This window comes from Gambusia affinis, linkage group LG08, assembly GCF_019740435.1.
Source record: "Gambusia affinis linkage group LG08, SWU_Gaff_1.0, whole genome shotgun sequence".
Classification (NCBI taxonomy): domain Eukaryota; kingdom Metazoa; phylum Chordata; class Actinopteri; order Cyprinodontiformes; family Poeciliidae; genus Gambusia; species Gambusia affinis.
The window spans coordinates 28,302,518-28,328,271 of NC_057875.1; the positions used below are offsets into that span (position 1 = coordinate 28,302,518).

The window sequence follows — 25,754 nt, forward strand, 5'->3', positions numbered from 1 at the left end:
CACTGCCCCACACTCAGCTCCTTCAGACTAGCTAGCAGCAAATAGCAAACACCTGGAGAAACGGCGCACCTGGTGAGCTCATTATAGGAGCTACTTCTCAGTGAAACACTGGTAAAAACTTTGTTAAAGGGTTAATAGAGGAGCCATGTTGTGAGTGTCACAGGGAGCAGACGTTCATCCACCTTCACATTAATGGTCTACTGACAGTACTCCCTCCACCATCCATGTGCAGCAGGTAGGTGACTGCGTCTTCAGCTAAGAGGGGAGATATTATTAATTTTATTAATATCAGACAATATATCCACTCCATGACATGATCTATGGATGAAGGAGAACTGGAGGCAGACGACACCAAAACGCAGCTCAGCAAAAATCATTCATGCCTGAAGACATCAGACTTCACTATAACGCTTAATGTATTTAATTCTAAGTTTAATCTACACTCATTTGTAGATTTATTTATTTATAGGTCAACACATGCTTATTGTAATTTTATTTATTAAAAAATTCTGGTCAAATTTAAACTACTTAAAATATTACACATATGTAATTTACATACCATACCTATTTTTTTAATCAATTTTATATCACATGGTTATATTGATTACATTTGTATTCACTAATATTTAAAACTTTGGAGTAGCTTGTCAGCAAATTATCATTTTCCCCTCTGGGATCAATAAAATATATTCTGTTCTACCATTTTAATAACTTGAAGCATTGAAGTTGGACAACAGAGGGAGCCCTTCTCCCAACCACTGTGCTGGTTTGCTTCAGATTTCATTTAGTCAGTGCTAAATAGAACTTTGCTTTTTTAGGTTCTAAAAAAATAAATATGACATGAATCCAAAAAAATGCACGATGGGACAAAAGTATGCAGCAGCCAAAGGTCCATTACAGTGATTTTATTGTTCGGTATTATCTGTACAGAGTGGTAACTAAAGAAATGGCATGGTCAACGTTTCTGGTTCTGTTGGACTTAGGCCAGGCAGATTCTCTGCCAAGGACATGATCAAATAAATCAGAGCTGTGTCCACGTGTCCAACAGCAACACAGCAGATTAGCTTTCATTTTATAGGAGCAGATCTCAGATTACAGCAGAAAACAGAGATGGGAGGAAACAGGTACCAGACGCAGCTGGAACTGAACAGCTGCAGGACAGGACAGATATCTGGAGCGATTCATACAACTAACATTCCTGGAGATACAGCAGAGGCTGACATTAGGGAAGCCTATCATCAGAGATTTTTGCCTTTTTGATTTGCATGAAGCTGACATGCAAATACATCCAATCAGGCTTCCTCTCACCACAGGACAGCTAACCAATCAGGAAACAGCTCAAGGCAAACAGAACCTTTGGAAAACAGGAAAACTCAAACAGGGCTTCACCGCCTAAACAAGTCCGGAGACTGTTTTACAGATAGAGGAATAACCAAATCAAAGGAGAAAATAAAACGTGTAAAGCAATAAAATTACACACAGGAAATGACAAAGTGGCTCATCTGGTTTAGTTTGTGCTGATCTTTGGCTGGAAATCCTAAGTGACCACCAGGATCCAGTCACAGCACCAGAAACTCATTTACTGAATCAGGAAACAAAGTCCAGTCACTTTTTAAAACATTATCAAAATAAGAAAGGAAAGGCTTTCTTCCAAGAAGGTTTAAAACATTTATGTACATGGAAGCCAGCAGACGGGTCCGGGTCCAGTTTCATGTCCAGGTCCAAGTCAGCTGGTCTGTGTGATGACTGCTGGCAGGAGAGCAGGAAGTGAGACTGAAAAGTTAGAAGTTAGAAAACCTCACCACCTAAAAACATGTGGAATGTTCACAAACACCACCATGCTGGTACTGGTACTGGTTGCTCAGGCCCAGTTGGTTCTTCACACTGCAGAGCACGATGAGGAAGAACCTTCCAAACATGATGGATCGCTTCGATCAGGGAAACCATCAACTTCACACACTGTGACATCACAGTCTGCTGGGGAACATCAGGACTCTGAATGATGGCGGTGGGACACACACTTCTGAAGAAGAAGAAAACCTTTTGGGAGAAGTTTGTTCCAATGATTTCTGAAACTTTCTGGCCTTAAATCATTTTCTCTTTTCTTTTCTTCCTCCAATTTGGAGTAAATGCTTCACCAACCGGTGCACTGTCCAAACCTGTGAGTTAGCAGTGAACACTGTGGTTCAAGTAGCTCTAAGGACCAGCATGTGTGTGTCAGCAGGGTGTAAGCTGACACACACACTGCTTACGTATGGTACCTGTTTCCATCGATCCAGTGGACACAGGTAAGGAGAGCTAAACATGGAGGATAAAGAAGAAGCCTATTCCGGTTCCCCAGCCTCGTTTGTCTTTAAGTAAATGAAACGGTAATTAACAGACCAACAGCAGCAACGAGCCACCGGCCATGGAGACACTAAAGACCACAGCGAAGGAAAGGATAAGAAATGACAAACTCTTGGTTTCAGACAAAAACTGTTTGAATGACTGGAAAAGTGTTGCTATGTTACACCACACCCTGAAAAAGAAGTCAGAGCAGCACAGAGAACCGTGCCATGGCTCCTGGTTCCGGGGCTGGAAGGTTCTGCTCTTTAGAAAGCCACCCTCAGAAAGAGTCTGATGTTACTGACAGGCTGGAAAAATAGCCAGCGCAACAGAAAACTCTAATTCTGTTACTTGGTGTTTTCGGATGTTAGTGCGCGCACACACACACACACACATACACACACCCAGGGGGACTGTGTGTGCACATGAAGTGAAATGTGTGTGGGCACAGGCAGACAGGATGTGGCTTTGAGTAGGACGAAGTAGCAAAACATGCAGATTCATTCAGTGGAGAAAAGTCTTAACGGTCAGAGAGCAGTTCAACCAGGACCAGGGTGGAGCTGGAGGGGCAGAAGTGGAGCTGGAGGGTTGCAGGTGGAGCACAGGGTGGAGCCTCCACCCTCTGCTGCTCAGCGGTCCATCATGCTGAGGATCATCTCTGGCGTGAGATCTCCATTAGCAGCAGTAGCTGCTGTTGTTTCCTGGTTCACAGTCAGCTCCACCTCCTCCACCCCCTCACCACCACCCACCCCTCCTTCCACTGCCAGGTCCGCTCCCTGCTTCACAGAAGTCGCTGCGTCGCCCCCCTCCTTCTTCACTATGATGTTCTCTACTGCACCTGTCAGCTCATCCTCCACCTGAATCGTGGCAGCCACTGAAACACACACACACACACACACACACACACACACATACACAGAGTGAGTTTTAAGAGATGCAGTCATAAAGGCCAGTAGAAGCAAAATTTCCCCCAGAAAACCATCTGAATCCAGTGGGAGGGGCGGTAAGCAAATAATAAGCTATTATCTCTGCGCAGCAAACTCTAAGCCATGTCATGTGGAACTTTAACGCTCAGAATGACTGGTGAAGTTTGCGTCTTGCAATGGAAAAATAAGCAAGTCAAAATGTGTCAACCCAACAAATTTAATGTGACATTTAAAAAACAAGCACTTGGCAGAGTTTGGCTACTGACTTCTGCAGGCTGCGAAGTCTGAGATACATGTGATCGGTCTTTGTGATCAGCAACAAAAGACAGTGATCGGAGATCACCAATCATACTTTTTCACAAAAATTGGCTGATTATGATCGCTGGCCAATTATATAGCCCCGTCCTACTGTCTCCATGTTGCTGACATCATTCTAAGTTTTTACCATCCAGTCGTTTCGGTGTGTGTTGCTCACCAGAAGAAGCAGTCCCAGCTCTGCTGGGGGTTTGGGGTTTGGGGTTCTTGGGGGGTCGACCTCGTTTCCTCTTCACTGGAGGCTCATCTGGGGCCACAACTGGGATAACAGCAGGAGCCTGATCCAGCTCCATGCCCTCCAGGTCCTCCTCCTCCTGCAGCAGTGCTGCTTCTTCCTCACCCTCCTCTTCACCCTCGTCCTGTTCGGGGATGTCGTCTTCTGAAGACACATTGGAATCAGAGAGGTGAACACAGCATCCTGCTGCTACTTACATGCAACTTTGAAAATGACTCACCGCTATCATCCTCATCCCTCCTGGTCCTCATCTTCCTCTTCCTTCCTCTCCTGCCTTTCTTGGGAGTGGCAGCTCCGTTCTCAAACTCCTCCACCTCCCCGTTACAGTTCTCGGAATGACGAGCCATGGTGTTCTACAGAAGAAGAGAACACGTGACCAGGATGTTTTTATCTTCAGTCAGTCAGCAGGAGAGGATGAGGAGGAGCAGTCTCACCCTGCGGGTGAACGTCTTGCTACACTTGGGGCAGACAAAAGCTGTGGGAACAAAGTTGGGGTCGTGGTAGCGTTTGAAGTGCATGTCCAGCAGCTGCTTCTGTCTGAAGGTCTTTTCACACTGGCTGCACGCAAACGGCTTCTCTCCTGTGTGGGTCCGCCGGTGCATAACCATATGGCGCTCCTGAAACCACAGCAGGACAGTTACACATCACAGCTTTACAGGAAGCCGGCTGGCATCCTAAGGGGGCGTGGCCTAATCAGAGTCATCAGACTGACAAAAGCTTAAGTACATAAAACATAAATAACTCTGTCCAATAGAAGCTGCAGCTTCGATGTGTTGGGTCAAACATCGTAGGCATTGTTTGACCAAAAGGGGGCAGCACTGAGAAGGTTTTAGACAAAATATTATGGATCTGCACAAATTTACACAAAAATGTCGAAATTCACATAGAAACATAAAGATAGAACCCAAAATTTAAACACTTGATCAACAAAAAAAGTTGATTTGGGCGTTAGTTACCCTTAATGTCATTAGTCCATAAAAAGTAGACAGCAGGTGATGAGCAGGATGGCCTAATCTCTGGTTATCCATGTTTTACAATTTTAAGCATCAAACTTACATTTGAAGACTTATTTTAATTTGTGGGAGTTTGTGCAACAACATAGGCATTTAATAAATTCAGAACAGAAGATGCTACATTTAGACTGATTTCCTGACAACTAAATAATTATTAGCTGCAGCTCTAGAATGTAATAAGTACCGTTAAGAGAATTATTTGGACTAAAGTTGGTAATAATTTAAGCTGCAAAAATCTTACATGTTCAGCAGGAAACACACTATACAGGTAAGACAATACATACTAGCAGAGGCTACAGCACACCTGGAGCTAAACATCCCTGAGTTAGGATCTTATTAAGGATTTCTGGTCAAACAAACAGGAATGCTTCTAAAGTATGAGACTAAATGTAGCAAGAAGTAAAAATCTACAGGAAACTGAAACTAAATGAAAATAACACACAGTGACTTTGTTTTTCTCCAGCTTCCAACCTGGAAACAAGCCAGCAGCTGCCTGCTGATCATTCCCTGAGTTTTCCTCTGAACAGCCAGCAGCAGAGCAGACCAACCTGACGGCAGCAGTAATCACACAGGTCACACTTGAACCTCTTCTCATTCTTGTGGGACTTCTGATGCTGGATTAGAGCGTAGCGCTCATGGAAAACAGCATCACAATAGCGACACTTCTTCCCGGTCTCAATAAACGAGTGCTGCTTCCGCAGATGAACCCCTGCATGCAGACAGACAGACAGACAGACAGACAGACAGAGTGAGCCCAGGGAAGAGAAGCGGGTCTGGCTGCCTCACACTGGCCATTCTTACCCAGGTCACTCTTGCGTGCGATGACAGTGTCACAGTGTGGACAGTGGAACTTGGCCACATTCTCTGTGTGTTTCTGCAGGATGTGCATCTTCATGGTTCCGCTCTGGGTGAATCGGGCGTGGCAGATGTAGCACTCATAAGGTTTTTCTCCTGATAACGACAAGCAGCAGGTTCACTCTTCAGTACCGTCACCTAGTGGAGCTCAGCACAGATCAAGTACTGCAATTGGTTCATATAATAATCTACGGAGAACTTTCTAACATTCTTCATTAGACTGAATATTTCTTTATTATTAGAAATAAAGACAGAAAACTATGCTGTACAATGACTAAAACCCCTTCCTCCTCCATCATTTTGATGTGTGAGTCAGATTTACCTGAGTGTGTCCTCATGTGTCTCTTCAGCTTGTATGTGTCTCTGCTGGCGTAGCTGCACAGACTGCACTGGAAGGGACGTTCCCCAGTATGGGAGCGAATGTGCCGCTTCAGTTTGCTCACCTAGAAAACATACACACACACACACACACACACACAGTGTGTATATGCTTTCCTCCCTACGCGTGTCCAGTAGACAGCAGCTGGTCTTACCTCCACACTGGCGTAGTCACACATGGAGCACTTGAACGGCTTCTCGTGTGTGTGTTTGTAGCGACGATGACGCACCAGTTCTCCACTGGTCACGAAGGCCATGTCGCAGTCTGTGCACTTGTGTGGTCGAGTCCCTGTAACAACATGCGGAGAACATGTGAGTGTTAAACCTCCACTCAGACATTATCATCACCTGTTAGAGACACCTGCAATCAAATTCACCTACTGTTATAAATATAGACAAAAACAGCCAACACTCAAAGAAATATTATTAGGAAACGACGTCAATCAAATTGAAATAAGAAAGAAAAAAAGAAAGCAAAACAAAATGGTCCCAGAAGACGTTTTTGTGGTTGAGTGCATAAACATGAGTAGCAGCTCCATCCTGCCCAGGTCTGAAACAACCCATTCAATGGAATATGTGCTGGCTGGTGGAGCAGGGCGGGCTCGGGCAGGTGAGGCTTTGACTGGACCGCTTCATCCAACTGTTGGACAGGCAAAAAAACAACAATAGCTAAATCCATTTCTGGAGCGTGTTTATAACCTGTATGTGTGTTGAGATGGTTTCTCAGCAGCGTCACCGTCCTGAAGGCTCTTCCACAGAGGTGACATTTGTGGGGTCTCTCATCAGTGTGGCTCTTCATGTGCCGGTCAAGATTGGAGCGACGAGGACATGTGTAGCTGCACAGCTCGCACTGGAAAGTCTTCTTCACCCCTAACACACACACACACAGAAAATACTGAGCTCTGCATCTGCAGCACAACTCTGAACAACAAGCTGTCTATTAGCTGTAAAGCACATTATAAACTGTTAATGTTTGAAATAATAACACTGGTATATTTGAAAATTAAGTCAAGTTCCACTTCTAAACCAGCTGGAACCTGCTAAAGCTGTGAGGCCCTGCTGGAAGAGAGCAATGATAGGACATTAAAGGACCATTCCTTTGACATGAGTAACAAAAATGAAAGATGAGGAAGCATTCGCTTTACTGTCAGGTACCTTTCTTCTTGATCTTTGTGGGCTTTGGAGGCTTCATGTTGCCGACTACTTTCTCTGCATTGACCTCAGACAGAAGGCCCTCCTGTTGCTCCTCTTCAAAGTCGTACACGCTGACATCCATGTCCTTGTCTCCTTCAGCGTAGCGCAGGCGGCTCTTCTTCCCCTGCAGAGCAGCAGTTTTCATTTAGGGACAGAGGGACCTTTTAATCTGTTATCATGGGAACGCTGTTACCTTCTTGGCCTTTTTGATCCCCCCAGATGGAGGCTGATAGTCTGGGTCTTTAGCCCAGTTTTGGTGATGGTTTGCAGGCTGGGCAGCCTCCTCTCCTTCCTCCAGCAGCTGCTGTCCCACCTCTGCATCGTCCTCATCCTCTTCAGAGTGTGCCTCTACTCCCTCTTCTTGCTCCACAGTCTCCACCTCCCCATTAGCACCAACTTTGACCACCTAGAAAATATTGCACTAAGTAAAATTTAAGGGGCTGCACAGCTGTTGCCTTGCAGCAAGAAGGTCCTGGGTTTGATTCCCGGGTCTTTCTGCATGGAGTTTGCATGTTCTCCCTGTGCATGGTGGGTTCTCTCCGGGTTCTCCGGTTTCCTCCCACTCCGGGTTCTCCGGTTTCCTCCCACTCCGGGTTCTCCGGTTTCCTCCCACTCCGGGTTCTCCGGTTTCCTCCCACAGTCCAAAAACATGACTGTCAGGTTAATTGGTCTCTCTAAATTCTCCCTAGGTGTGAGTGTGTGTGTGAATGGTTGTGTGTCCTGTATGTCTCTGTGTTGCCCTGTGACAGACTGGCGACCTGTCCAAGGTGAACCCCGCCTCTCACCCGGAACGTAGCTGGAGATAGACACCAGCAACCCTCCCGACCCCATTAGGGACAAGGTGAACAGAAAATGGATGGATGGAAAATTTAAACCATTTTTTGAGAATATCCCAGACTGATAATTTCCTTAAACTGACTGCTCAGGGTCTGACCAAAAGACCACTAGCTGACGTAGTCCCCGGCTCTTCCATAAGGCAAGAGACCCTACTCAGGTGTTTAACAGACGCACCAATCAATCTGCCAGAGAATTGAATCAGAAATGTTCCTGAGACTGGCTCTGATAGGCAGAAATCATTTTGGTAACACGTCATTTGAAGGGTTGTCATGTTTTGGACAGTCATGTTTTGGACTGTGGGTGGAAGTCGAGAACCTACAGAGAACCAACGCATGAACAGGGAGAACATGCAAACTCCATGCAGAACGACCCCGGGCCTGGAATCGAACTCAGGACCTTCTTGCTGCAAGAAGACCCCTAATCAAACTGCACCACTGTGTAGCCCTATGTTATATGTATCAAAGATGTAAGTTGTGCTTGCAGTTCCACATCAGTGCCTTTGTTGTGTGCATGCGCGTGTGTGTGTGTGTGTGTGTGTGTGTGTGTGTGTACCTGAAAGCCCTCAGGCAGAGGAAGTGTGTGACAGATGACGGGGTCTCCGGTCTTCGGCATTGCTGTGGTGTCCACAAATGTGCCTTGCTGCAGAGCGTCCACGGCAGCGGCAGAAACCGGCACCTGAACCAACTGCAGCTCCCCCAGACCCAGAGCTGCCTGCTCCTCCATGTTGACCACCTGCAGCGCGACACAGAACAGAGGGACATGAGCCGACACCGAAGGAACACTTTAAGAGAGAACAGAAGGTGAAGAGGCACCTGCAGGGTGATGATCTGAGTCTGGTCCACTGTTGCCACGGCAGCCTGATGAGTTGCTCCTGCAACCACGCCAACTGTGGCTGATGATCCCCCGACTGCAGCATCGATCACCTGAAAAATATACACTTTTATTGGGGCTTTTGTAGAAGCTTCTTTGATACTTTCAGTGTAAAAAACAAACAAACAAAAAAAAAACCAATCAGATAAAAGACATGACATGTCTTCTTGTCCTGCTGCTACCTCAGTCTTCATCTGCATCAGGGTGGGATCCAGGGAATCCATGACCATCATTTCTACTTCTCCACGTTGCACGCTCACCCCGACCCCAGCTTCCAGCAGCGCCTGCTGGGATTGGGCAGCAGCTACCATTCCTTCCACATGACCTGGAGACACCAGAGAGGTAGTCGCTTCTAACATCAACCATGTTTAAGCTCCTGGCAGAACCAAGGCAGAACAAGCTCTGACAGAACCTTGCTCCAGTATGACAGCCGCCGGTCCCTGCACCACGCCCCCGGCCTCCGCCGCCTGCTGGAGGAGATCCACCACCAGGGCCTCCTGGCTGTGGACGGCCTGGATGGATGGGAAGTCTTTAGGGGGAGCGTCCACAGCTTCTGCTGAGCTGCCATCCATGTCTAGCAACAACTAAAACACAGAGAACAGAGGAAAACTACTTGGAGATGGTTGCAACACAAGTTGCTAAAAACACCAAAGAAGAACATCGTTATCTGTGCTGGGGGGTAGGGGGAGGGGGGTGAGTGGACGCAGGAATCCTGATGTTCAGCTGCATCTGTTAATAGCAGCATCACTATCAGTTCTAACATATCAGCATAACGTTCACCATGTCCAGCCTGGGAAGATGAACAAATCTACAGGAGTGGATGTGCTTTTCTGACAGTAACTATATATTCATGTGACATCGCAAAAGATTTTCACATTCAGAATTTAGAAAAAACAGTGTAACGTTAGAAATATATACAATATAAACAAGAATACCATGATATTTACAATGATATATATACACACATATAACCACCATATACTTAGTGCATGTGAGAGATTAGGGTTTTAACTGGGAAGAAGCTGTTTTTGAGTCTGCCTGTTTTTGTTTTGATGCACCTGTAGCGCCTCCCAGAGGGCAGCAGGTCGATCAGGTTCTGTCCTTAGCGATGACTTTGGCTCTGATGAGGCAGCGAGATGTGGAAATGTCCACCAGAAGACAGAATACAGTCGATGATCCCCTGAACTGCCTCTACGACCCTCTGCTGCCTCACCTGTCTTTAACAGTCCAGCTGCTGTATGATACTGTGATGCAGTATGTCAGCAGGATGAGGGTTAGTGTGGAGCTTCCTGAAGTCCTTGATGACCTCCTTGATTTTCTTGGTGTTCAGAGTGAACATCAGGACTTCCTTATCACCCTGTGAGATGATTCTGACCACTGTGACATAGTCAGCAAACTTGACGATGTGGTTGCTGTTGTGGCCAGACTCTAGAGACAATACAGGAGGGGGCTCAGCACACAGGCGTGTCGGGAGGCGATGCTCAGTGTGCGGATGGAAGAGAGTCAGAGGTCGGTTGATGAGGAAGTCCAGGCCCACATGAGAGTAGTCAACATCAACAGAAGTAATAGAAAGGTAAACCAGTGGATCACAGTGCAGAGCATTTCACCAGCCACAGCCTGCTGGCAAGTTGCCTTTCAGATTCAGTCAAACTTAGACTGTCTACATTAGGAGGCCATAATACTCATCTGGGTTTCAGGCTGTGTTTGGTTTTCTTCCTGAGGCTCCTGACAACTTTACTCTACACTCAACCATTCTTTAAATTCTCTATAAACAGTAGAAGCTTACTCAAAACAAACACATGGCTAAAGGAAACCATGTGGCAAGTCAGACCTCAGAACACTGAAAAAATACCATACAAAAATATATAAAACCCACAGTATTCATTCTGAACATGAACAAAAAGCATATACTTGTCTGTTTATATAAGCATGGATCTATTGATACTCTATGACTGTGCAGCAGTCATAGAGTATTAAAACTGCACAAACGTGTGTTTATGTAAACTTCATGGCCATCTGTGAGGATGCTGCCTTAGAGCAGCAGGCTGAACAGGTTCTGGTTCAGGTTCTGGTGTGTGGGCCTTCACAGCTGTTTTGATTGCAGGTAGAAATTTAGCCCAAAACAACACTGATCCAGGCTGGGACAGCTGTTGCCTCCAAGTGCTGCTTTTAAACAGCGGTATTTTTGTAGCTCTCCGAGCCGAGTCGTAGAGGGAGCTCTCTGCTGTTACAGAGATCTGTGACCATGAGGCTCTAGGTGGGCTCAGAATAAGAGACAAGCGGGCGGCTGGCGCGTTAGCAACCGAGGCAGACAGAGCTCGACATACATGGGCAGAAAACAACCAGGGGTCCAAGTCTGGATGCAGGAAGATGGGAGATTTTAGGAAACGCTAAGTTGTGCAATCGATCGGAGTAACAGTGGGAGGATTCCCCAGCAGGGAGAGCGTCGCCATTCCGCGCTCCGCTCGGATCTCATCGTGACCGTGAGCGGATGCTGCCGTCGGGGAGGCGCGCTAAGCTGGGCGTAACTTCAACATTGCTTCATTTTAAAATGACATGTTCGATCAAATTAAAGTGTTTTGGCTCACTGGGAGTTCTTGCATATTTTAAGACTCGGAAGGGCGAGGGGGGGCCTTCACTCTGAGCTAACACAACAAGCTAACAGCAGCTAAAGACATCGAAGTTAGCGTCTGATTCGGCCCTTTCCTCGCTTTTATGAACTGGACTAACTAGTGGCTAAACCTGAAGAAATTTTACTCTGAACCAACCAGCAGATTCCTCCAAACACAATTTGTGATTTCTTTAAAGCTATTTGTTTAAACACATATTTAAACATGTTTATTTGGCAGGTACACAATGGGCCCTAAACTGAATAATTCTACAACGATAAAGAAAAACTAAAATCCAATTTGTAATGGGTATAACCTTTGTCCACCTTGTCAATGCTTACCCTTACTAGAACTATATGCTGTTAACATAGATTAAATATATAACATGTCATATAAATTACCTTGTTACAAAAACAGAATGTCAAAAACCTTTGATTGGGATTAAATGTTTTTAATCTGTAACTGCTTTAGAATAACTAATCCTAAATATTTTAGACCGTGAAATATAAGTGATCAGAGGATAAATACATAAAGAAGGTAATAGCCCTTTTGCAGCAGTGGCAAATCCGAAGCTTCAATTAGGACACTAGCTTCAACGTCGTTGGAGATCTGTACAGCTGCGAGACAAAGAGGCTAGAAAATGGACGCCCTGGCCTGAACTCTTCAATGAACTCGACAAATTATCCGCTTTCTCGTGCTGAAAAAATACAACTATACACAGAATAGATTTGCTCGTTTGTACATTTATAACATCTACGGGCGTTTTACCATATTTCGACAGATCTTTTAAAAACGATAGAGGGAGACAAACACCATTCCACGAGTTGCCAGGATCCAGAGCCCCATCGTGACACCTAGAGGCCGGTTAAAGATCCTGCAAACTCCCCCCCTTGTCAGAAAAGTAGTGGTACTCTACCTGTTTCTGAGTGTTTCTCCTCCCTGTGGTCCCGCCTGGAAGCAGAGAGGCAGTGCTAAAAAGTTTAACCAGCTCGGAATAAACTACACGCTTCTTCGCAGTTAGTTTTAATTCCTCACCCGCTTTGGCAGAGTAGCTTCTGCCACAAAATGGCAGTTGAGCGCTCAGTGCGCCTGTGCGGCCGCTGGGGGGTGGTGTCGGAACTGATGCAGCACCCTGATTGGCCAGGAGGGGCGCAACGTTAAAACGCATTGAAGCTCATTTCCCAATGTGGAGAATGAAGACTTTCTTCCTCAGATGAGTTATGCTCTCAGAGAAAATTCCAGTTTTTAGCTTAGAATTTATGAAACCACAAATAGACATAGCATATAGATTTTAACAGACAATGTAAGAAAAAAAAATCCAATAAATATAACTTTATTGCTTTGAATTCATTTGACTGTATATTTGTTACCATCTCTACCCTTATTTTTAAAGTAGCAATTCAAAGGTTAGACTTCCTTATTGAAATAAGAAAGTGCAGGCACGTGCAGAGGGTGGGGAGCGAAGGGGACTTTAGCCCCTGCCCCTTTTATTCTTGATCCCCTGAGTACCCTTTTTGAGTTTTTTTTTTTCAAAAACATTTTTTTTTCCAATCTTTTATTTATTTATTTTTTAAATCTGTACGTCAGAAAGCCTGCTTGTGTCGCTCAGCAATAATGTATAATATATATTTTATATTTTATTATATATTTTAGCAATTATTATACCTACGTTTTTATTCACAAACCAGTTTATGAAAAAAATATTCTTCCCCATAATTTGACAATTAGAGGGTACAGATCCGGCCCCTCCACCATGGACCCGGTGTCTGAACAACATGGAGGCAGAGAGACAGTCCTTAGACTGAGAGCAGTTTATTTTACTAAATTATTATATTTATTATTATTATTATTATTATTATTATTATTATTATTATTATTATTATTATTATTATTATTATTATTATTATTATATATTATATTATATTTATTATATTTATAATTATATTTAATTATTATTAAATATAATAATTTAGTAAAATAAACTGCTCTCAGTCTAAGGACTGTTTCTCTGCCTCCATGTTACCTATTTATATTTTTGTAATTGTCCCCGCAATAGCGGGAAAAAAAAAACCTCATCGCCCCTAAACTCAGAAATTCTTCGGCTGCAGAGAAAAGTTCTGACTTTAACTTTAGCTAATCATTCTGCTAAATGCCCGGTTCGCTACAGGCAGTCTGAGTCGGTTCCACCGACAAATAGAAAGACTGTAACTACGACTGTCACTGCGAGTTGCGACTAAGCACAAACCCGGTATCACCCGGTATCACCCGGTACCATCCGGGTGGTCTCTGTTCGATCTGCTTCTCCTTAAAGTTACCAGGCGGGTTAAAGCCGCTGCTGACGGGGTCTGGGCTGGAGGTGAGCGGCTGTAAATAGAAGTTATTGCAGAAATATTGTGTCAATAATTAGAACCGCAGCATAAAACCAAACATGCCACAATTAAATGAATCAAAATGTCCCCAAAGAATCGGCGGATAGGGCCACCGGGGAATTCCAGGTTGATTCCAGGTAAATTCCAGGGATGAGCATCGCAGTGGCTGTTCGTGCAGGGCCAGCCCAAGGTAATATGGGGCCTTAGAGAGAAACCCCCCCCCCCCCCCAGTCCTCTGAAACCCGTCCTACTAATAACCTCAGCATCACTAACATGTTTAAATATCGATAAGCTGAAGTCTGTGAGAGAGAGAGACCAAATCCTATATATATATATATATATATATATATATATATATATATATATATTTCTCAGCTGAATGCATTAAATAAAAATTTAATAACATTCTGTATAAATGAATGCTACAGGTTTAGACTTATGGTCTGTGTAACAATTAAACCATTTCTAGGGGCCCTGGAATGTCTGAAGCTGGAGGCCCCTACCAGCAGCTACAGAGTTTTCTTTGCCTTGATATCCCAGCCTTATAATTCTAGATCTCAGAGATGCTAGCATCAAAAAAATTTATAGGGAAACCTTTTGAGCTTTTTTGATCTATTAATCAGTCTGCAGCCAAGTTGTTGTAGAGGTTAAATAGATGTTATTAGGGCTTAATTAGTAAAATGGCAGCAAATTTGCTTATTTTGTAACTTCATAACCAGAGACCTTCTCTCTTCTGTTTAACAGCTACAATCTCAGATCAACTCAGACCTCCAGGACTGTCGGGGGCAGAAACATACCTGTTGGGGAATATATACTACATTTGCCATAATTAAATCCTTGACTTAAATGGGGTGTTGCTATGTTGTTGTCAATTTAACATTTTAAAACAAAAATATTTTTTTTTACTACTGGTTGAGAGATTACTGATTCTGATGAGAAACTCTAATTGCTAAAGCATGCATGAACCCATAGTCTAAAAATGACCAGTTTGTAGGGGGATTAGCTGGCTATTGTGTTCAGTGACCCAACAGTATACTATAATCAATTTGATTATTTCCTATGTATTTTATAAATCAAATGATCATAGAATGTGCAATGCCGCTTTATTGAAGTAAAAATCTCCAAGTGCAAATAACTTAATTTCAGCCTTCACTGTTTTACAGTATGTGGGTGACAGACACGTTGGATTTTGAGAAGTGTGAGGACCCTTCAGCTTTACTGACCATAAACTTAAGAATTATTCCAGTAGATTTTCCCACTGAGAGACCCCAACTTTTAGGAAGACATGAAAGCAAAATGAGGTGTAGCACTCTTCTGATTCAGTATTGAACAAAACTATGGTGGAAACCATAATGAGCAATTAACATTTTGGGAAACTGTTTTATGTTATTTATTGCAGTAATGATAAAAAAGGAAAAAAAAGATTGTAGGCCAGCATAAACACACCAATTACTTTAAGTAGCAGTACACAAGAACTGTATTTATCATGTTTTGAAATAATTTATTGATGCCTACATGGAATCAGTTTTACTGTGTGAATATATTTTGTTATGAACTAGATGAAAGTGCTCATAAAATAAGGGAATTCCATAATCTATAAATGTTTTCGCGTTATCAGAACCATTTCAGCAGAAACAAAACAGGCAAAGTGAGAACAATCTTTTCTTATATAATTTATCAAAAATATTAACAATATACTTTACAGTGCAGTGATATTGCAGAGGAAAAGGCAGAGTAATGCTACTATTAGATTAACAAAACAAATTGCACTTAGGATAAGCAACCGAGTTGACTGGTGCTCCACAGTTTGGCATTTTCAGTGAGTCTGTTACAAAGTTTGTCAAGGTGCAATAATCTGTGTGGTCCAGTTCATGTACAGCCAGTGTGACAGTGTGTGACAGATACAATATACAGACTTAAAAGAAAACAATCATTGCTCTGTAACTTATAGCAATTTGTCAACATTCAGAAAGGAAAGAAATCCCAGTTTCCAAAATAAAAAAAGAAATAATTCCTTATCATTTACTGAAAATAAGAACATATTTACAAATACTTAGATAGCAACACCTCACAGGAAAGAAGCACCCTTATATTGCTGCAGTTATTCTGATTAAATGTCATTACTCATGCAATGACTGACATGTCTTTTTTTATTTGCTTAATTTAATGAACCCACTTTAGAAAATGTCAGAATTTATAAATGTCATATTGATATTGCAGAAGAAAATGATAAAAGCTATATATATAATTTTCACATAAAACTTTAAAACTGCTTGTAAAACACTTGTGTGGACCAGTAATCCAGCTTTGGTGTGTTTCGGTAGGCTCCTTCAAGGACAATTATTCCTAAAACATTTAGATAACAGGAAGCAAAGTAGAAGCTTTTGTGTTTGCAGCTGGCAGTAATATGGGACAGTTAATATTCAGTAGACCATTTACAGAAAATTGGCCAAATAAAGCTCAACTCAAATCAAAAACATGTATTCACAGAACAATAAACTTCAATATAAACTTCTATTGTAGCTTCATTCAAAAGCATAATTTAAAACTTTATGGCACTCTGCAACAGCAGAAACTACTGCAGTCTCTCCTTCAATCTGTTTCAAATACAGCAACATTCAACATAAAGGCCTCCTTGGCAGAATGAGTTAGTTGTATTATAATTCTGAAAAGGAGGATAATTCACATCATTATAAGCCACACACCACATGTCTGGATGAAAACACATTACACATTAAGTTTATTTGCTAGACAAACCTGCAGCTGGATGATGCTAACCAGTCAAATGAAAATGGGTCACAAATAGTGGTTGGGGGAGTCATGTTAAAAAAAATCTAGTCATAAGAGTTGAGGAATACAGATGTGAAGAAAGGAGTGTAAAAAATGGTGATGAAGAGGAGTTGGATTAAAAGGGGCCATAATGATGACTACTGGTGATGTAACTTGGTTAACTCACCAGCTTCATTTTAAACATTCTGCCTTAGGCCACTACTGACCTGAATATTGGGAATATTTTATATGTGCAATAAAAAGCATAGTTAAATTGTATTTGTTTAATTATCTGCATCTTAAGAATCAAATAAATATATTTGATTCAACTACTGGTTCCCACAGTCCAGTCCTCAGTCCTGGTTCCTACTGAACAAGATATGACTGTTGATTGTGAGTCTGGTTTCTTTGCTCTGATCTTGTTTATTCCTTACTGCCTGCTAGCTGACAGCTCTCAGTCAGATCTTGGGCACCAACTCTGACTCAGACATTCTGATGTTGCACATGCCGGTTGGTATACTTTTGCGGCACTAAAGCTTTCTACCGGTATGAAACATTTTTTTCCTGAGAGACATTGTAGCAAAAATTAAGGCAACCCCACAAGAAACAGTATAAAAAGTATTTCTCAATAACTGCTCTAATACCCAGTGATTATTCTGTGTGTAATTTCCCTCAGAAATGCCTGTAGTTTGACTTTAAAACCACTAGAAGTTGCCTGCTGTTTTCTGCAGACTACAGGAGCTCTGTTTCAAATTTTCACTCCAGATAGCAGATGATGCAGGTTCCATGGAGAAGGCATAGGAGCAGAGTCAGTTCTCGTCATGGTTACGTTCTGTCTGTAGGCATCAGTCACCATGGCTACTGTAGCCTGCTGTGGCCACAACAGGTTTTCTACAGATGTGGATCGTTTGGTGACAAGAGGAGCAACGACTTACTGGAGCCTTTACTGGTCTCAGTTCCAGCACTAGCTGAACTCTGGCTCTGCAGCCAGTGCTGGAACTGTCTGTTTGGGTAACACTTTGTAAAAGTTCTTCATACTGTATAATAATGAAGGTTGAACTTCATTCTTTGTTAATTTAGCTCATATTTCAGAAATGTCATCATTTGTGACAAATTTGTTTGAAGCACTCCTAACAATAGATGACTGCTAAATAAAGTTTAAGTTAAAGCTGGTTTTCCACTTTAGCAGATGGACACAGTACATACTGTGGTGTCATGTTGTTGATGTGCTGGGACTGTCAGTGGCTGTGTCCGGTCAGAAGGCTGTGCTGGCCATGCTTCCTGGAGCAAAGAGTCTCGGCAAGCTGTCCTGAGATATTTCTACATGTCTGTAGGCCATCTTTCCTTCCTCACCTGTTCCACACAATAAATAACATACAACAATGAACAGCAAAGCAAAGAATTTGTGACGAAATTATAGCATTATCCTTATGAGGATTTTCTGTTAAAGTTAAAAGATGGCAAACAAGAGCTGTGCTGAAAGATGCAGACGTGTAGGAACCCTGGCAAACTGGCAGAATCCTATATAAAAGTTTGACAAATATGAAGTTTTTTTTAATAAAGTTTTTTTCCACCTTAAATGTGACATACAACATACCATGTATGGTTCAAGCTAAAAAACTAAATGGGTAAACTACAAAGACATGAAACCTCATTGCAGATTCTAAGACTTATTTGATTTGATCCAGTACTGAGATTCAGAAATCTTGACAGAAATCATCCTTTGTAGAGAATCACTGTCATTTGATATCATGGGTTCTCAGAAAAGGGACATCATCTAATTTTTTTTTAACGTTAGCTACTCTTTCTTTGTGATTGTACGTAACTCGAATCTTTCTTGCACTCAGCAGCTCATCTTTCATCTACAGAGTTAAAAAGCCTTTTGAGGCAATCATGTAGGAACATAATTAACAAAACAATTTTCTTCCAGGGAATATAGTAGTTCAAATTACCCAGTGTCAGCAGTGCTTGTTTGGCAGCATCTCGGACATCTTCCTTGTCTGTCTGACAAATATACACCAGCTGTTCAATGCTTTCTTTGGCCTGGAGGGAAAAAGAGAGAGAAGGATGACTGGGATGAAAAGCAGTGGTAATGGAGGATGAGTGGAATGAGTGGGGACAGTGAGGTTTAAAGTTCAAGAGAAAGGCCTGTTTCACAAAATACTTCAAGCAGGACTTAGACACCTACCGGTGTCATTCTGAAAAGCAGGTTGAGGTCAACTTGCTGGTGCTACTCATCTGAGTCACTTAGTGAAAGAGTGACAGCGTACAACAATTGACTTATAGAGCAAGAAGGCGGCTTTGAGACTCCGACATGGGACGTAGTGATTATAGCTGGTCTACACTCTAAAACGTGTATTTGGACTGTAACTCATGTTTTGGTCTTATATACATTAATCTCACTTAATTCTTTTGGTTTAGTGGTGACAACTTGCTTTTTTGTGTTGAATCAACTTAGAAGTAAAAGATTTTTAACTTAGAGGAACTTTTTACTTTAACTTTAAGTGAAACAATTAAGTTCAATGCTATGTTCGTCTGAAGTCATGACTCAAGCTTCACCAGGGGCAGATCCTGTACTGATGATGATACTGTGGTTAAGCACAACTCACATTAATCCTCGACGTGTCCGTCACAGGTTCAATTTCTGGCCTGATGACCTTTGCAGGATGTCTTCCCCCTCTTTCATTACCCACTTTCCTGTCTAACTGCTCTCAAATAAAGGTCATCTGAGCTAAAAAAAAAACTTAACAAAAATACCTTTTATTAGTTGACTTCTTTATTTGAAGTAAACTAAATGATACGAGTAAGACTGGCTTAAATATGTCGAGTTAAAATAAACTTTTATTAAGTTGAATAAACTTAATTTAATTATTTGTTATCAATTGAAGTAATTAGTTCAGGGGTGTCAAACTTCAGTCCTCAAGGGCTGCTGTCCTGCAACTTTTAGATGTGTCTCTGCTGCACCATCTGAATAGAATAATTAGGTCATTAAGGCTCTGGAGAACTGATCTACATTTCATTCCAGTGTTTTGTACCTGTGGCACATCAAAAAACTGCAGGACAGCGGCCCTCGAGGACTGGAGTTTGACACTTGTGAGTTAGTTGGTTCGACTATTTTCTGTTTTTCAGTGTATGAGACCAACTGGCAATAGACTTAAGGCAAAACCAAACCAACACTTTGTGGGGTATGAGACTGGACAGGCTGGACTGAGGCGGAACATTTCACCAGTGAAATGTTCCGCCTGATGTGGCTTGTTCTTATAAAAGATTCATTTGCCTCTGATAGGCTTAGCTTTACTTGAGAATGGGAGATGTTTGAAACACATTTAATGCATAGTGTTGACCCAGCTGAGGTTCACTTCAGTAAACCCGGCTGGATTCATAAGAACTCTCATCTCCATAGTGAGAATACTAAAATGATTTATGAATGGCAGGAGGCACAATATAGACAATCATCTCTGAAGCTTTGTGACAGAAATGTTTTGTGAAAAAGGCAAATGTGTGTTGCAGGAGTGAGGCAGCCAGCAAGGCAGGCAGCAACTTGAACTAAACCCTACAGTGCTCGGAAAAGTGCTTATTCACCCGTCACATTTAAATTGGGGTGGGATTGGAAAAAAACAACAACAAAAAACCCCATCTAATTTATTGTGGCCTGTAATTAATTAATGGCAGTTGATCACATATTTTCAAATCCAATACCAAATATTTGGCACAATAAGAAAAGTTTTAAAATACAAAGCATTTTTGTTAGTAACTAAAAGCAATAAAAAGACATAAAAGCTGGTAGATGATGAGAAATCTGTAACTCTATTTTGCAATTGGGATGTTCTGGTTAATCCATCCATCCAGATCCAGACACAGTTATATTCAGGATGTCTCTTTGTAGGAAAACCAAAGACTTTACACTTCATACTCTTCTAAATAGTGCAGCTATGTTGACGAAAACACAATTCTATAGAACACGTACTTTACAGATGTAACAGGGTTTGATGTTGCACAAAATGTGTTTTATTTCCTCATGTTTAGATCCAGGTAAGCTGTGTCGTCTGATAGTTTAGCTAGGGCGACGGTGGTAGGGGTTTGCCTTGCAATCGATGGGTTGCTGGTTCAAGCCCTGCAACACTTGCCTCTACTGTTGTGTCATTGGGAAAGATACTTCATCCACTTTACCTGCTAGTAGGGGTCAAAGGGACCTGTGGAGCTGGTGCATGGCAGCTGCTCTATAGAAGGTGCTATAGAAGTACAAAACCATTTACCATTTAACCTGATTAAAATTACTAAATTGTTAGTGATTTTCAGAAGGGAAATTTGTTTCCTTTATTCCGACTGATGTTAGTCATTTGCAGAAGCAGTAGAGTCTTTTGGTTTGAAACAAAGACTTCTACATGGTAAGGTCACTATGCTTGTACCTTGAGACATGCCAAAGCTTTGCATCCACACACTCTGGTGTCTATGTCTTCATCTTCCAGCAGCTCCAAGCAGTGGACCAAAGCCTAAGGACAGAAAGCACAAAAGTGAGAGTTCAGTTTGGGCAATGCCGTCTACAGTCTGTATTAATTTAGACATTCACCCATTGGAGTTTGTGGTTTGTGGTATATTTCTGTCAAATTTTGACTTTCTCTTTACGTTCTACACTAAAATACACTCAAATCTCTCACTTCAGAGTTACAGACCATCCATCCATCCATCCATCCATCCATCCATCCATCCATCCATCCATCCATCCATCCATCCATCCATCCATCCATCCATCCATCCATCCATCCATCCATCCATCCATCCATCCATCCATCCATCCATCCATCCATCCATCCATCCATCCATCCATCCATCCATCCATCCATCCATCCATCCATCCATCACCTGTTCTCTCAGTGTGGGCTGAGCAGTCAGGCCTCTCAGTAAAGAGCTGGCAGATGTTGACACTTTGCCTCGTGGATCTTTCAATAACTTGGCAACAGCATGGAGCTCTCCTCTCCTCAGGTTGCGCTCAGGAGGCCGTCTCAAAGTATTCATAATCACTTCCAGGTCATTGGATCTGAGGCTCTGCACCAGGAACACTGTGGAAAGTGTTATACAATGTGAAATTTTATTCTAATACAGAACATATAGTGTTTGACAAAGGTACTGGTTCCTCTCAGCTACACACAGAATGAACAAGATATCAGAAAATAACAGGCAGATACTTTATTTTATGAGCTTTAGGTTATTCCCATAGCAACACTGAGGTAAGTAGGTGTTATCTCAGTTTACTGTGGCAAGAATTAACTTGCCTCAGCCCAAGACAAATGTCTTCTTACCACACATCTAGAGTGGAACAATAGCATAAAATAAACAGTTTTCTCAGAAACTAGTTTCCCTTTCTGATTCACAGTACTTTCACATAGCATCACTATATTTTCAATGAAGCTCCTCTTACTAACTTCTCGCCTGTTTGTCAGTAAGCATGTATGTATGTGTGTGTGTGCATGTGTGTATGTGTGTGCACATACCCTCTTCTGCTAGCTCAGAGATGTGCATCTCCATGTCACTGATCCCGTTAGACTCCAAGTAACTCCACAGCTGAAACACTGTGATAATTCCTTTGCCTGTGTTGCCTCGTCGTGGTAACCTCTGATCCAAAATTTGCTCAACTAGACACAAGAACACTGAACCCCCCCAAAAAACAGCTTTTAGCACAGTAAGAACATGCACAGAGACACTGAAATAAACGTTTCTGCATGCATTCTGTTGTACCTGCATCAGCTCCTCCATGAGGCATGCTGGAGTATTGTGTAGACAAAGTGGAGAGAAAGTTCTCAACAGAGACACAGTAGACAGTGCTGCACTCTGTACTCTGCTCCCAGAGGGACAGGGCACCGAAGCAGAGGCCCAGCTCTGGTATCACTGGAACAGAGGAAGCAGGACAGCAGCAGGTCAATTTGATACAATAAGAAACCATTAGGAACTCAGGCTAATCCCTCTGGAAGATCTGGTTAGATGTTGTATGTAACTAGACGCAAACGTTTTTCTTCTTCATGCACTCACTGAAAAAAGAAAGTACACCCGCTTTCAAATTGAAGGTTTAAGACCTGGTCTTTCCCCAGGGGTCCTCAGGTGGAGCACCATAGACAACAGATTCCAGCATTTATTCAGTCAACAAAGATAAAGCCAAAAATGTGGAAAAAAAAGGCAGGTACAAAAGTTCTTACATCCATGATTCAACATCTCGTAGAACCATTTTTAGCAGCAGTTGCTCTCTGACTGACCTCATCAGTCACTCAGATCATTGCAGACAGATTTTGGCTCACTCTTATTTCCACTGTTGCTTCAGTGCTTTAAGGTTTGCAAACAGCTCTGTGAAAATCCCACTGAAGCATTTTATTCAGAAATGCTGGATTTTGAGACCTTGATTGTTTTGCAGTGCCTGCTGCATTTGGGTCCACTTTAAACACTCATCATGACCAATAAATATCAGTGAATTGGAAAATATGAATAAATGCTTTATTATCCAACCTTGTCTGTGAAGAAACAAAGTGAAATTTGTTTTGTTTGTTAGACATCTGTGCCCTGCAGTGATATTTGCATCAAGGAAAAAATAAACCAGCAGGAAATTGTGGTCTGAGGTCACTTAGCAAATTTTACCTGCTTTGGTGGGAATTGGCTTCCCTGGCTGAATACCTTCAACCTTAGGCTGAATAACAGCCTAGATTCTGATTGATCCCACCTGTCTGAGATGTTCTAGTCGTTCTAGCAATGGTTCTCTTTGGGGATAGAGGTCTTGGAGCCATTGCAGGATCAAGAAATAAGCATATAAACTGTCCATCAATTAACAATTTTAATCTTTAAGATGATTAAACAAACAAACAAAAAAATTATTGTAAAAATGTCTGCGTGTTACTGTATTTCAGACCTGGATTACAGTAGCCTGTTAGCACATGGAAAAAATGGACTCTACTCAGATATCAGTACAGTTTGCCTCAAGTTTGAGGTGGATCACGTGGCATGAAGTTGCTGTGTGGAACTTTAAAATTAAACATGGTTCAGACGCTATAACCCATGAGGTCGCACCGTAACTTACCCTCAGCAGGCTGCCTGGGCCGGTTGGGGTTGTCCCTAACGATTCGAAGGATGATTTCAAAGACACGTGTCTCTCTCAGCAGTTTGTCTAAGGCGTACATCTCTCCACAGCGCAGGGGCCCAAACGTGCCAAGATGCTAAATATACAGCACACCAAGACACCAACCAGAAACAAAACAGCTATTATATTAACTTTGAAGCAAAACACTCTGGGGTGTTTGAACTAAATCTATTTTTACTAACACAGTGACTTTTAAGCATGCTTGCTCACAAATCCAATCAAAGACATAAACAGTTCAGCCCCAGAAGGAATGATCTGATCTGACCGGATCTGACCCGAATGGCATGGCCTCAAGTTAAGGACACACCAGTGGATATAGAGTTTGATAGTGGTCCCATTATCCGATAGCATGAGGCAGGGAGAAACTCTACAGTACCTGGCCACATGCAAACCCACAAGAAGACTCATATTAATCTGCTGTTTTGGCATCTATGAGTTTTATTCACCATTTTGAAAGACAGTCCAACACTAGAGCACAAGGGCTGAAACATCATCGCTGCACTCATGGGGCCACCACTTGAACCCTTAAGTGCCTGTTCTACAATTAGCAGTTCCTTGCAGATCCTTATATACATTTGAGGTACTAATTCCATCCACATTATGTTCAATAAAAACCATATCTTTTGACTGCTTTACTTGACTTATGTCTATAAATGAAGTATTATAGTCTATAAATAAAGCAATATTTTACTCTCCATGATGTAATGACAAGAGTATCTCTAATGGTTAACGATACTCTAGTGTCTCTACAGGAACACTGTTTCTAGAACGAAGCCCTGAACATCTAAATGCAGTAAAAACTGAATGTGAAAGGTTCAAAACACATACCAAAAGCTGTGTAGTGCAGTTCTTCAGATGGACCACCAGGGAGGAGTCCAGAGTGGCACAGCTGGTGGTGAGAGGTGAATGGAGGAGAGGAGGACTGTCCACGGCCCCATGCTCTTGTCTATATGAACAGAAAACATAGAACATTCTAAGTGATAATACTAAAGAGATATAGTTTACTATAGGTCAGATCTAATATGTTGAGTATTTTTGTGCATTTTTTTTAAGCTCAATGGTACAGTAAAGATAAGAAGCCCTAACAAGACAAAGTAATCAATACATGAATACACCTATGGTTAGTTTTCAACCAATGTTCCAGAGAGCTTTTAAAGCTGGAGTAGATCCCACATGTTCTGATATAAATTGACAAACCACTGTTCTGGTTTGTCAGTAGAGAAGGACTTGAGTCTAAAAGGTAAGAACTCTCAATGCACCAGAACATCTACTTTCTGGCTCTCAGCTATGGTCAGGAGTTATGGATTCTGATCCAAAGAAAAGATCCTGGATACAAGGGACTGAAACAGTCCTTATGGAGGGGCCCAGAGTTGAGCTGTTGATCCTCCTCACTGAAACAAGTTAGTTGAGGTGTTTTGGAAATCTGATCAGGATGACTTCTTTAGAGGATTTTCAGAGACTTCCTACTGAAAGGAGACCCCTGGCAGATCCAGAAACCACTGCAGTGAGTGTTTATCCCTTGGAGCCTGTAAACGTGTTGGATCTTTCTGAATGAGTGGTGCAGGAAAGAGGGACTATGCTGGTAAATAGAAAAGGACCAAATGGAGCCTGAACAGGAAGACGGTGTTCTTGGAGGAAGTTTTTATACTGCTTTAGTCACTGTACTGTTCTGGGACAGAGTAGTAGGCTACATTTGTAACTCTGGCATCACTTTTTCCAGACAATCCCAAACAACAGGAAAACTGTAAACCCTATAACAAATTGTTTGCACCAGCTTCTGCTGCCCATGTATGTTTGTCTTGGACAGAAGGCTCTTGTTTTAAGAGGGCAGTTGTCCAAATGTCTTTACCTCGCATTGCAACCAGAACAATTCCTACCCACATGCATGTGTGCCTTTTGCAAATAATTTCTGATATCAACATATTACCTTTTATTGTGT

General features: G+C 42.2%; 2 protein-coding genes across 7 annotated transcripts in view; both read right to left on the reverse strand.

Annotated features, from left to right (window-relative positions):
• Positions 1–890: 890 nt before the first annotated feature.
• Positions 891–12,740, reverse strand: LOC122835672 (transcriptional repressor CTCF-like). Of its 4 annotated transcripts, XM_044124906.1 has the most exons (17): positions 12,593–12,740; positions 12,474–12,508; positions 9,361–9,532; positions 9,131–9,273; positions 8,891–9,001; positions 8,631–8,810; positions 7,435–7,647; positions 7,203–7,365; positions 6,747–6,917; positions 6,203–6,336; positions 5,992–6,112; positions 5,616–5,765; positions 5,363–5,523; positions 4,236–4,418; positions 4,022–4,154; positions 3,727–3,945; positions 891–3,199 (listed from the first exon to the last, which is right to left on the reverse strand). In XM_044124906.1, exons 1-17 carry the CDS (start codon positions 12,723–12,725, stop codon positions 2,955–2,957), a joined length of 2,667 nt encoding a protein of 888 aa, XP_043980841.1. In that variant the 5' UTR covers positions 12,726–12,740; the 3' UTR covers positions 891–2,954. The 4 variants fall into 4 exon arrangements, with proteins under 4 accessions (XP_043980841.1, XP_043980839.1, XP_043980838.1 ...); XM_044124904.1 differs by having other exon boundaries at positions 3,727–3,942; positions 12,474–12,740; XM_044124903.1 differs by having other exon boundaries at positions 12,474–12,740.
• Positions 12,741–15,586: 2,846 nt separating this feature from the next.
• The window catches only part of ripor1 (RHO family interacting cell polarization regulator 1), a 40,451-nt gene continuing 30,283 nt past the window's right edge, over positions 15,587–25,754 (reverse strand). For all 3 annotated transcript variants that reach the window (XM_044125629.1, XM_044125628.1, XM_044125627.1), the window contains exons 17-24: positions 24,644–24,761; positions 23,756–23,891; positions 22,432–22,581; positions 22,188–22,343; positions 21,559–21,755; positions 21,105–21,188; positions 18,648–18,738; positions 15,587–18,048 (exon numbers count right to left, since the gene is read on the reverse strand). In XM_044125629.1, the coding sequence (XP_043981564.1) occupies positions 17,951–18,048; positions 18,648–18,738; positions 21,105–21,188; positions 21,559–21,755; positions 22,188–22,343; positions 22,432–22,581; positions 23,756–23,891; positions 24,644–24,761 (1,030 nt within the window). In that variant the 3' untranslated portion in view covers positions 15,587–17,950. The remainder of the gene's footprint in view (positions 18,049–18,647; positions 18,739–21,104; positions 21,189–21,558; positions 21,756–22,187; positions 22,344–22,431; positions 22,582–23,755; positions 23,892–24,643; positions 24,762–25,754) is intronic.